The sequence below is a fragment of the Crocodylus siamensis genome, chromosome 8 (assembly GCF_052110815.1).
Source record: "Crocodylus siamensis isolate JL-2025a chromosome 8, ASM5211081v1, whole genome shotgun sequence".
NCBI classification, from domain to species: Eukaryota; Metazoa; Chordata; order Crocodylia; family Crocodylidae; genus Crocodylus; species Crocodylus siamensis.
This window is the reverse complement of record NC_143402.1, coordinates 74,920,192-74,933,431: the sequence shown is the minus strand read 5'-3', so window position 1 is coordinate 74,933,431 and position 13,240 is coordinate 74,920,192. Positions and strand designations below refer to the sequence as shown.

The window sequence follows — 13,240 nt, the reverse complement described above, 5'->3', positions numbered from 1 at the left end:
AGCCCATTAATGATCCACCCACTAACAACAAACTATTGCATGTGACCAATAAACAAGGGATTGGAGAGAGAAGGCCATGGGAAACATGCAGAGGCTTAGATTTTGGTTGCAGAATAAACACAATTTAAAACTACTTCCCTGAGAAAAGCCCCATCACATATTGTAGTAACTTTCAGCTACAAGTAGATGGCTGTAACAAGTAGTGCTTATATTAATATACATTAGTATCCCCAAGACACCTGTAGCAATAATGACTGTTATAGAGCAAAACCTTTACAGAAAACATGTTTCTGACCTATAATTTTTCAGTGTGAATGCGGAAAGCACTTGAATAAACTATGCAGATTTTTAGTCAGTAGAAAACTACTTTAAAACAGAGGCAGAGCTATCTATTTGGAGTGAATTATACTTTTAAAAATGCTGAAGTTTACTATGTGGCATGCTGTCTCAAAACATTTTTATTATGTTTTATTATCATCCTACCTGGATGCGTTTGAAACTCTTCAACAATGCTGCCTGCTGTCACACCACTGAAAGATCACTAAAATGTCTATCACTTCTTTTTTTATGCATTTGCAGTTGACTAGCTACTCAAGATATAATCCTGTGGCCATTTCAGAATCAAAGTGCATTCAGATCAAAGGAGTCTATGAGAAACGACTGACGCCCCTACTGTGTTCTGAGTTGCAATTCCACAAGGCATAGTCTCTACTGAAGATGGTGAACTATTTTTTTCCTCCCATCTCCAGGGGAAATGGGGTTGTTCTATAAAGGTTTACTGGGTCTCCCAGTAAAAAGGACTAGCTTGTAATTACTTACTTTCATTCTGAAAATACTCAAAGAAACACAGCAAAACACAAGATTTCTCATATGAAAGTCTACTTCAACAGGCAGATCTGGGTAATTTGTCTTGATAGGTGTTGGACCCACTCTTAAGTTGCTGATCATTTGAAATGAGCAAGTGAGTAAACATAAAGAGGGCGCCTATTTCACTGACAGTGGCAAATAAGCATTCTTATTTAATAATATATTTTAAGTATCAAAGAAAATTCTGGTGAGATGCACTGATAGTAAATGGCTTCGATGCATGGGAAGTGAGCCTTGCAGAACTAGAATTCCTCAGTTCTGAGCATGTGCTCAGCTTATCCAAACAGCCAACTCTGACTAACATTTCCATCAAAACTACAGCAATATCAATATAGATATACAGAGAATTAAAGGACTCATGTATGATTCACTATTTTCTCTCTCTAGTGAATCATGCACAACAGTCCTTTACATCTCTGACATGTCTATAATACAACCATAGTTTCACACTCTTTCACACCTATTACTGCAGGCTGTCAAGGAAACATGTTGCATAGTTGAACATTGAAAAAGGTTCCTTTTCAACTGTAACAGCTGCACTTTTTAAAAGTGAAAGCTTATATTCTCAGAAAATGAAGGAATACATCAGACCAACAGCAGCACAGAAGATTTGCACCACAGAACTAAAGCTAGAAATGTTAAGGTAGACAGAATATAATTATGTATAGTGGATTTATCCTGGAACACCATGCTGTTGTGAAAATGGCCATCCAACCAGAAACATGGGTTACAGTTCATTTTGATTTCTATTCAGCAATAAAATGACTACTATACAACTATACACATAAACAATTAATATGTCTTGGTATTCATTTTTAAATAATTTTATAATAATATTTTTAAATTAATAATATTTTTATATTAATTTTTAAAGAATAAACGATTTTAAAGGAAGGAGGAAAGAATTTATTTGCAAGCACCTTGTATTTTGAAATAAGGGCACTTGAAATGGAACTGGCCGTGCGTGTAGTTTGTGTATATAAATTAATAGCTGAAATACCTGAAATGAAATCTGCCTAATCTAAGGACTCTTTCATCTGGGCAAGTTACAGGAAAGCTACCAAGCTAGGGTGTGAAATTACAGAGCATTAGCTATTCTATTAAGGACTAAGTAATTGATTAAGGATTGATCATGAATATCAAGTATTAGTTCCTATACTTCCCCCATGTGTTCCTTGCAGATACCTGTTATTTTTCTTCTTATATATGGCTTGTATGTTCTTTAGGGCAAGAAGCCTCCCTTAGTTATACATTTCTACCCATGATGTTTAGTAGTCCAATCACAGCAGGATCTGAGTACCATTGCTGTATTTATCTTCACAGTTACCTAAACCCAAGTGTATAGATGAGAAACTGAGACCCAGCTACTAAAGCTCAAGCACCTAAATATCTCTGAGGATATATCTCTGGGCCTAACAGACTTCCTCAAGGTCACAAAGGAAGTGTGTGGTGAAACAGAAAATTGCATGCATGTCTCACAAGTCCTAACCTAGCATCTTAACCACTAGAACCATTTAGTTTCTACAGTACCTTGCAAAAGAGGAACTATTGGGTTCTGTTACAATACAAATAAATAGAAGTAAATAAATAAATACATTTTATATATTTAAACACACACACACAAGAACTGTACCCATCACCCTAAAAATGTCTGGGGCAACCAATCTTCAGTATGGACTATTAGTCTGAAAAATATCACTTCTAACCTGAAGCTGGTTCAACTTTCTTAAAGCGTAAAGCACCTGAAACCACTGACTTTCATTTTGTTACATTCTTATCACTTAAAACAGATGAACAGATTAAAAAAGAAAATTATGCAGCTGACTAGTAAATTCCTGAAATAAGATTTTATAATGGAAAGCTGACCCATGCTAACCTATAGGAATGCTGTTATAAAGACAAACATATGTTCTACTTACTGAATTTGACTAAAAATTTATATGTTTCACTAAACTGCTCTTTATCGCATGTTTCACTTACTTCAAAGCTTCTTCCAGTTTGCGAATTTTCTTTTGAGCATCCCCTTTCTCCTTCTCAAGGTCATTTTGCAACCCATGAACCTACAATTTAGAAGAAAAAAAGGAGATTTTCACTATCCACCAAATTATTACTCTATATTCATTATGATACACAGTAAATTTCTTTTGCACAAGTATATGTAATAATCTGATGAAATATACATATCTGCATAAACAAACACACCGCTAATACATGTACACACAAATGTATATATGTACACATACAAAACTAACAAAATTCACTCCATGACACTCATATACAGAGTCGCTACAAGTGTCGTGCCATTAAGAACTCTATCTTTATTGAAAATATTCATCAGTTTATATTGTAAAATTTCTGAAACAAGCGTTATTATCCTATTTTGAAAGTTTGTACAAGAACTAACACGTTTTGGGTGCTACTATAACACAAATAGTGATAAACAGTCCACTGCCTTCCAGATGCAGTTAAAGCTGTGAATTTTGATCTTTATAGCCTTACAATGATAATGATAGATCCTAGCTATCCAGAAAACGCTCTTTTTCCTTTCAAAGTAACAAAAATATAGTAGCTCTGACACATACTCCCTATAGTCAATGTCTGCTGGTCAAAAGCAGATTTCCTCTGTAAATGGCTTCTTACTCTGATGCTGTTGGACCAAGACATCAAGTGAGCTTTGGAGCAGGGGCTCACAATTTTTTTATTCCTGAGGCCCTCCTAGCATGCTATAAAAACTCCATAGTCCACCTGTGCCGCTCCCTGCATGGGAGAGGATCAGCCCAACTCGCCAGGCCTGCCTGCACGGCCCCAGGTGCAGCGGGCAAGGCTCAGGAGTGGGGAGCCCCGGGGGCCACACTCAGCTGAGAAGCAACAGTGTGGAACCTTGCCCACCCACCCGCCTGTTCATGGCGCCCCCCACAAGGTGGAGGTTGGGGGGCAAGGAGGGCACAAGGCCACCCCCACCTCTTCCTCGGGACTCATCTCAGCCCTGGGTGGCCGAGGTGACTCCTCCCTGTGCCAGGCCAGGCGAACCCCCTAAAGCCTGCTTGTGGACCCCCTGGGATGCCATGGACCCCCAGTTAAAAAACGCTGCTTTAGAGTTTGTTATCCTCCTGGGGACAAGGCAAAACACCCCTGTTCAAAGTATATTTGTATTAAACTAAGGAATATTAAGTATAAGGCTCTTTTTTTTTTTTTGGTTGTAACCATTTGGGGAGATTCCTGTTCTATTTTCTTTGTAAGAAAGGTACTTGCAAATTTAGGAAGTATTTTTATTGCTCACGTTTATTTATCATACAGTATTTCAATAAGTTATTACAATAAAAGTTATTTATATTGAAGTACTCAGACTTAAGAAACAACTAATTTTATCCATTTTACAGTGTTAGTTTGAAATCAGGCAGAAGGCAGGGCAGATCTGCACCTTCCAGACACACACACACCCGCACCCACACATGCACACGTGTATACATATACAGCATAAGCTTTTGGGAGCTCCAGCCCACTTCATCAGATGCTGTGAAAAGACATGCACAGAATAGTGTATAAAATGGAGAGAGTGATTTGAATACAAAAGACAGAAAGAGAGGAAGAAGAGAGGAGGGAAAGAAGCAGTGCTGGGAGACGCAAACAAGCAAGCAATAAACTGTAGGAACACAGGGGTCAAAAAGCTGATTCAAGTACCAGGATAAGAATCCAGAGTCCTTGTTTAAACCAAACTTAACACAATCAAGTCTGTGGACGATTTCTTATTCTGCAATTTCCAATTCAAATTGGTTTCTAAAGTTTTGCTGCCTAAGAACAGTTACCCTGAAGTCAGTGATGGAATTTAGAGCTGAGAAATTTTGGCAGCCATTTTGTTTCGAAGTGTTTCAGGCCATTTCAACACCCAAAACACCAAATCCAAATAGCAACGGAGGCTCAGAAGCATCTCCAAAATGACATTTGACCTCGTTTGACCCCAGCATTCTTTCCTGCCCAGGGCAGGGGGTCAGACTTGATGATCTGCTCAGGTCCCTTCCGACCCGAACAACTATGAAACTATGAAATGAGGCATCTGAAACGTTTTGAAAATGTTTCAGAAAATTTCAGAGTTTTGGAGTTGGGCTTGCAGGGAAACAGCTGCACACTGCTGCCCTGCTGCGTAACTCAGCCTCACAGGGAGCAGAGATTCGCGCCGGGGGCCTCCTCACTGCAGCTGCCGGCCCCGCACTGCCCCAGTGACGTGGGGCTGCCCAGGGCGGGCAGTGGTGGCAAGGAGACGTCCGGCATGGATCTCTGCTCCCTGCAGAGCCAGGTCACGTGGCAGGGCAGTGCTGGTCCCTGCCGCAAGACCTGGCTCTGCAGGGAGCAGCGATCCAATGCTGCGCAGGGTGGGCAGCGACAGCAAGGAGATCCCCACTGTGGATCTCTGCTCCCTGCGGAGCCAGGTTGTGCAGCAGGGCAGTGATGGTCTCTGCCATGCAACCTGGCTCCGCAGGGAACAGAGAAGAGATCCGGTGCTGCACGGGGCAGGCAGCGGCAGTGAGGAGATCCCAGCGTGACTTTGCTCCCTGCGGAGCCAAGCTGCCAGCAGGGACCAGCAGGCTTGCTTGCCGCTCTGCACTGCTTCCCTGCCCTGCAACCCAGCATGACAGGGATCAGAGATCCACGCAAGGGGTCTCCTCGCCTGCACAGAGGGCAGCGGTCCTCCCACTCTCCTGGATGAGCCACCCATGGCCTTGTTCTGTTCCCCGCTGGGGCCCTTGGCCCTGCCCAGCTGGGTAGTAGGGCTATGCAAAGCTTGCAGCCCGTTCAAAACAGATTCGGAGGAGGTTCGGCAGATCCAAATCTCCGAAACAGATTTGGCTGAAAAGAAACAGGACAGTGATCCAAAACACCAAAACAAATCACTGTCCTCCGGAACAGCTAAATCTGAAACCAAACTAAAACACAGCCATTTCGCACAGCCTTGATGGAAATGTCCAGGGAAGTTAAAGTGTTCTGCCAGAGGGCACTCTGTGTCTTTCTAGAGCCGGTTGGTGTTAACACATTCGACACAGAGGGATTGTCCTGTCTGAGAGAGCAGAGAGGCACTGTAAGCAGGTGAGGGTATATATGACCTGGACAAAGTTGCAGGTTAATGACATAATTGGAAGTTATATCCTGTATTATTTTGGTCCAGTAATGATGTGGTCTGTATTGATTGTGGGTGGGGGGACACAGCTGATACTTGGGTCTGCTGCAAGGGCTGGTGCCTCAGTGAGAATGGAAGTTAAGTAACCTGTTGCTTTAGAGAGACTATTGTAGGCTGGGGGGCTGTTTGTCTCTCACAGCTACCTTGAGACAGTTGTCTTTTTCCAGGAGGGATTGGAGACCATTAATGATATGTCTAGGGTGTTCAAGCTGAGGGCTGCAGTGACAACCAGAAGGCTTCTGCTGTCCTCATCACTGGGTTGGTATTGTAGCAAGTCAGAACAAGGTTTTAGTTTGGCTTTGTTGATATGAGTGGCTACAGTTTTGGGATTTCATTGTAGTTCCCTACAATTTAGTTACAATCTCTGCTCCAGATCCTTAAAGTGTACATCCTGTTTGGTGGGATCAGAGCAGATATGGCTATAAAGTGAAACTTTACTGTAGATCATGGATCTAGTGGTGTGCTTAAGGTAAAAGCTGGTGGTGTAATGGTAGTTGTAGTGGTCAATTTCTGATGCAATGTGGTAGCAAGGTGGCTTTTACAAACCTCCTCTGTAGCATCTAGGAAATTAATGTGCTGGATGGATCAGTCTAGAATTAGTTTAATGGAGGAGTGAAAGTTGTTAAAATCCTAATAAAATTTTTCTAGACATTCCTTCCCATGTGTCCATACTATGAAGAGGTCACTGATGTATCTTAAGTGTTTCAGAGGGAAGAGAAGGCAACTGTGGAGGAAAAGGACTTCAAGGTCATGTTGGCATATTGAGGGACCATACACATGCCCATGGCAGTACCATTTGTTTGTAGGTAGAAGAAACCCTTAAACTGAAACAGTTGTGTGCCAGGACAAAGCAAGAAAGTATAATGGGAACAGAAGCAGTGTCCTCACTGGGGATAATGTTCTTTATGGGGATGTTTGCATACAGAGATGTGAGTGACATCCACCGCAGCCAGCATGCACTGCCCTGTGCATGTCCTTTCATAGCATATGATGAAGTGAGCTTGGGCTCCCAAAAACGTAGACTAACTATATCAGAGATATATATAGTATATGCATCCTGCTTTATACATTTTATACATACACTGAATTCAAATGGAAGAGATTCAAAGGGTTCTGCATAAATATAAGTATTTGCTGACAATTTATATTGGTATAGTGGTATTTAGAGCAAAAATCAAACATTTGTTAATTTTAAAGTAATCAGATTGGCAAAAACACATCAACAAAAGGGAGCATATAGAATAAACAAGGGATGTGGTTGAAGAAGTGCAGAAGTCTAGTGTTCTTAAAAAAGATTTAAAAGTAGTCCAAGTGCCATCAGCTAAAAGGTGTTATAAGAATATGCAAACAATGGGAAGTTACTACTCAGACTGGAAAAGCACATTTGTAGTTCCACAGAAACCTCAAGTGGGGAAAAAAAAGAAAATCCATAAACTTACAACATTTGTAAACTCCTTTGACACGAACCACAGTATGTCAATACAGTTTAGTTGATTACATGTTATAAAAGCATTTGCACATTATGATGAAAATCAAATCCCAAGAAAATATCAAAGCATGAATGTATATTAATATCAATAACCTTGAAACTTTATAAAAAGATGTACCGGACAATACAATATGACACTCCAAGATCTCATATGAAAAATAAGAAGGTAAAAAACCCCCCCAAAGTTTACAGATTCTCTGGTAAAAGACTTTACTACAGGTGTTAACTATTTGGAAGTCTGAATAATTAGTTGGTTTCCAACAGGTTCACAAAAAGAAGGCTTTTCAATTATGGTAGTTAGGAGTAGGTGTTACTATCTTGCTATATTATATATGTTTAACAGCTGTCTCAAGAACTGCTCTTGCTAATCTTCTGTCACTGTTATTATATTTAGCTGCCTGCTTGGAATACAAGCAGTAGCTTATTTGTAAAAGGCAGGTGTTTCCTCTGCTTGTAAAACCATTTAGACTAACCAGTTCCTGATTCAGTAGATTAAGAACTTAATCAAATAGTGACATCATTACGGTTATTATCTAGTATATGTATGATGTTCAAGGATCTTAACAGGGAACTGTCATTGTAGATCAATAACAGTTATTTGATCATTTGTATGTACTTAACAAACAGACTGCAGCTGATGCTGTATGGTTCCTATAATAAAGGCAAGTTACTGGGGTTTTTTCTTTGGCATTTTACAGCCCAATCTGTGCTTTCTTTTATGAACACATCAATACCATGGCTCTTACGTACTTTTTTTTTCTCAGAGATTTTCAAAGTACACTGTTTCAACAATGTTTCTGAGCATGTGAACTTTAGCAGTTCACTCTACCAAAAAGTTTTCTTCATCTTGTGTATTGCTAAATAGTTACACAATCCTTGCTGAAATAAGTTTTATCTTATCCATTTTTTTAAATCAAAGGACATATTCCCTAGGGAGTAACAACCACTCTTACTTAACCTGAGCCATTTCATGAAGGGCAAAACACAAGACGAGCATGTGAGGAAATAATGATTCCAGCTAGAATGTGCTATTAGTAATATGAGATTTTTGCATCAGTTTACACTCATTTTGCAGCTATTATATATTTTTTATAATAATTAAACTGTTTGAATAAAGTGACGTGACCCTTACCAATATGACTCATTATTGTTAAAATAGCATAAATTTATACCTGGCATTTTTTTTAGTGTATGAGATGACAAAACCTTTCCTCAAAAAGTTTATATTAAGATAGCAATTCACAGTGGTGTTATAGTACTGTAACAGCTCCCAAATAAAAGGAATCACTAATTACTTCAAGTTTTCAGATAACATTGCATCTGATATCAAAAACAAATGTACTAACATTTATGGAGGCAAATCTGAAGCAACTCTCATTGCAGGTCCCAGTGTAGGCCCAGATCCCGCTACTTACTCTGCACTAGCAGAAACTGGTGCCTAGGCAGAGCCTCACTGATCTCAGTAGGGTGCTACAGGATCTCAAAAGTCCAGTCCTTTTTTTTTTCTTTTCAGGAATGGGACAAAAAGATTGAATACATGTTAGCAACAGAATTTTTTTTCAGCTAGCTCTTGCAACTGGATCCAGTTAGGGACAGCAGTGTGCTCCAGTGAATCTAGCTCAGGATCTAGTCCTTAACATCATCATTTAGAAAGTGAAAGTAAGGAGAACGAAACCAATAAACATTTAGTTTGAATTCTTCAGGAAGTTGAGAATTGTACATTGACCTGATTACTCGGGTGTTTCGTTAAGATTATGTTGGCTTAATTCAACAAGAATCCATCTGCAAAAATAACTATGAAGGAAAAATATGTTTCAAGGTTAGCCATCTCTAAGAGACTGCCTAAGATTTGTTGAGGGACAATGCCAGACCCACTGGCTCTCAGAATACTGACTTCATTTCCTGCAGTGTCTTCTGAACTGATTTTGAAACAAAGGGCTAAAACCTGGGAAAGTAAGAAAGCAAAAGAATTAGAAAAGTACTTAAAAGGGAGCCTCAGTAGAGTGAAAGTTGGTAGTTGTTTGAATGAATCAGAAGGAGACACTGAGGTATGTAAAGAAGTCAGTCATGCTTAAATTACTGCTAAGGGATGTTAAAACTACGTGAAAGTGCCATGCACACCACTTTAAAATCCTTCCCACAAGTTTTGTTCCTAATGCTAAGATAAACAATAATTTTAACATGACCGTTTTGCTGCTATGTATCATTGATCACAGGCGGCTAAAAAAAAAAGAAATATAAGTACTTAAATTTGGTCAGGTTTGTTGAACAGTCATTTCATAGAATACTGGAAAATCCAAGGCCCTGTCTGAGAGTCAAAGAATTGGAAATTTCCATTGTGAGATAGACAGAGGCACAAGGCCTGACACCTGAGAGTGTGTCCAGAGACACCAAAAAGGGAATAATCAAGTCTTGCACCACATAACAATTTACTGTTTAAAGCTGTTGATGTTTAAGTATAAAAATTAGTTATCAGTTAAAAATCAGTTTGTAAAGTGATCTGAAGATTATATATGCTCTTTAATTACTATTCACTATATTTCTACTCTCAAAATCATTTATCTCAGGGAGATGAAGAGCATATGTAAGTCCAAATAAAATACACAGCAAATATTTACTGGAAGAAAACAATTGATACAGTTGATAAAATATCAACAATTAAAATTCTCTCTCTTCCTAAAATATCAGCTGAAAGAATGAAAAATCATGGTAAGATCATTATGATCCATATACTTGTCTGCCTCCTCTTCATCAGGGTGTATTTCATCCTAACTGAATTAAAAAGTAGGCATTGTGTTTCAAGCTACAAGTATTAATACTTCTGGCAAACAAATTAATAGCTTTATCCATGTCTGAAAGCTGATCATTACTATTAGAGCTTTTAGGTTTCAACAGTTACATATCTGTTCTCTGCCCAATATTCACTTTTTAAGGATTTGTGGATTTCAATCTTTAGTTGCTACATAAAAAGACACATTTTGGAAGTGCATCTTACAATTACCTTTTTATCGTGAACTCTCTCCAAATTAAGTCTTTCCTGTTGAAACTTGTTTTCTTGATCCTGTAAATTAAGATTTTTTTTTTAATAAGCAAGCCACAAGTTCTGTAACTCTTCTAATACTCAGTTATTTGAAGATGCCTCTGAAAACAGCAGTGAGAAGACACAGGTCAAGTTTGGTCTTCGTCCATAACTCACAAGCACAGGCTACAGGGCAACAGAATTAGAACCTGAGGATGCGTAAGTGGAGAGTGCTTTCCTCCTGCTTTACAACAATTCATCCCACCAACTATGAACAATGTTGAAGTATTCCAAATATAACAGTAACTAATCCTCCTGTGCCTATAAAATGGCTGCTCTACCCCAAGTCAGGGGAGAGGAAGATACGATGTAGGAAAAGGAGATACTTGGGGCCCGAGCAGGGATGCAGAGAATATGTAATAGAGAGCAGAAAGGAATAACCTGCGTATCTATGAGAATTCAGAACATGTAACTGAATTGTTAAAATATAACTGTAAAAAAATAAAATTATGTTAACTCACACAAATACAAATATTGCTGTGAAAGACAGATACATGATTTATTATTAACTTTACTATATACTTCTCTATAATCTGCCGATACATGCTTTTATTTCAGTTCAACACACAGGGAATTAAGACAAACTGTCACAATATTTCTTTAAGAGGCTTAGTCAGAAATATAAGAAGTTTTACCCTTTTAAATGCAAAGAGATTGACGCCTCTTATTTTCACAAACTCCAAAATTTATCTTAGTTTGGTATTCTATTCATACAAATCATGGGAACGAGGAAAAAGGGCTCACCCTTAGCTGTTGCTGCCTTTGATGTTCTGATTCTTGTAACTGTTGTTTTAATTGAGACACACTCTGTTCTAATTCTTCAATCACATCAGATGCCTGCAGGGATTACAGGAAGAGGGAATGTTTGTCTTGTAGTCTCCATTACCTGAATAGAAGTGACTTGGTCTTTCTTTTTCCAATGGTCCATCAAAAATCAGAAAAATGATCAACTTGGAAAAGAACCTTTTTTTAAACAGCTAGTACTTTTTTTTAAAAAGTATTTCTGGACAAGAAACTTTTTTTAAACAGCTAGTACTTTTTTAAAAAATATTTCTGTGCTATTGAAAATATGAATAAGATCATAATAAAAAATAGTAATAGGCAGCTAATTTAATGGAGAAAAAAATCTGAACATAAAATGGAGAAAGTCATTCAGTGTTTCCCTAGCAAAGCTCTTAGCATTTTAGTAAATGAGGCCGCAACAAAACTGCTGTGGCTGTTCTAGATTTATCAACTGGTTTAGAAATAACTTCTTGAAAACTGGGACTGTTTTCTAATACATATTTGACCTATGTTGTAGGTACATATACTATCACCAAGGCTTGTTATTTATACAAAAATACTGAATTCTAACATTTTGGAGCTGAATACTGATATGGCCTAGCTTACTTTGCAAAAATTCAAATATACATGAAACAAAATGTTCCATAAATAATGGCTGGAAAATATACTAATTTATACCCGAAGAAAAATATTTTTCTTCATACCACTTCTCAAACTATTTATTGAAGAGACCTCATACAAGCCAGCAAGTCGGTGCTCTAAGTTTTCAAGCATAGTTTTTTTGGCACCTGAAACCTTACGTTCGTACATCCAAGATGAAGGCTCAGCTAATAACTACCTGACATACGCAAATACCACCTGCGCACACATTTCAGAATTTTTTTGCGCTCAAATTTGGTAATGCAAATGTAAACCCTAATGCTATAAGCAGGTATGCATGGGGACACTTTAGGCAACTGAAAAGTCTCACTGACTAGTTATTTGCACACATTAGTGCTTGCAAGATTGAAGAGACCACTTCTAAACATCTTCCTCCTTTATGTACATAAGTGGTAAGCAACCATTTTTATGCCTATTACTCCTGGAAAGCTGTATCCCTGTAAATATACCTTAGCTGCAGAGAGAGCGTGTTCCTGTTTTATAAAATTTATGTCAGCATCATATTTGCTTTGTAGTTGTTGAATATTCTGCTCATAATCTTGTATAATGTGATCCTTCTCTTTCTGAAGTGAGTTGCACCTACAAGTATTAAAGAAACAATAATAAAATTAGTTCCTAATTTTGGCTAATTTTCTTTTTTGCTAACTCCATTCACCCAGACACCCATCCCATTAAGTGAAATGTAAATAAATAATGAGTAACTAATATATTCATTTCATTGTAAATATTATTTTATGTGAGGGCTAAAAAAGCACCAGAGTGGGTAAAAATTTCACTGCGGTGTTTCAAGACTGAATTACTGAATACTGATTTCTTTAGAGACCAAAAAAAGGACTATTTCATTAATTACCTTGCCTTCACTTCCTGCAGGTCAGTGCACGCTGCTTGGTAACGCTGTTCCAGATCAGTCTTCTCTTGATATAATTTCTGGCGCTGTAAATTACTATTTTCAGCCTCTATGGTCAGCTGCTGGACACGGGCCTCCAGTTCTTTGACCATCTGGTTCTAAAAGAATAGATTATTGTTAAGAAACGACAGAAATAAATTTGTGCACACGCCTGATGTTATGCACCAGCCTAAAGCAACTAAGTTCTTTGGTGATCTAAAGACACAACAGATAGACTAGCAAAGCTGTCATCAGTCATGACAGGAAGTTTTATAATGTTCTAAAAACCTAAAATAGACATGT

At 38.3% G+C, this 13,240-nt stretch overlaps 1 protein-coding gene across 8 annotated transcripts in view; it reads right to left on the bottom strand.

Annotated features, from left to right (window-relative positions):
* CEP112 (centrosomal protein 112) overlaps positions 1-13,240 on the bottom strand; it is a 279,030-nt gene that overhangs the window by 174,320 nt on the left and 91,470 nt on the right. For all 8 annotated transcript variants that reach the window (XM_090059025.1, XM_090059029.1, XM_090059032.1 and 5 more), the window contains 5 exons: positions 12,902-13,056; positions 12,501-12,630; positions 11,353-11,445; positions 10,531-10,590; positions 2,848-2,927 (listed from right to left, as the gene is read on the bottom strand). In XM_090059025.1, coding sequence (XP_089915151.1) covers positions 2,848-2,927; positions 10,531-10,590; positions 11,353-11,445; positions 12,501-12,630; positions 12,902-13,056 — 518 coding nt within the window. The remainder of the gene's footprint in view (positions 1-2,847; positions 2,928-10,530; positions 10,591-11,352; positions 11,446-12,500; positions 12,631-12,901; positions 13,057-13,240) is intronic.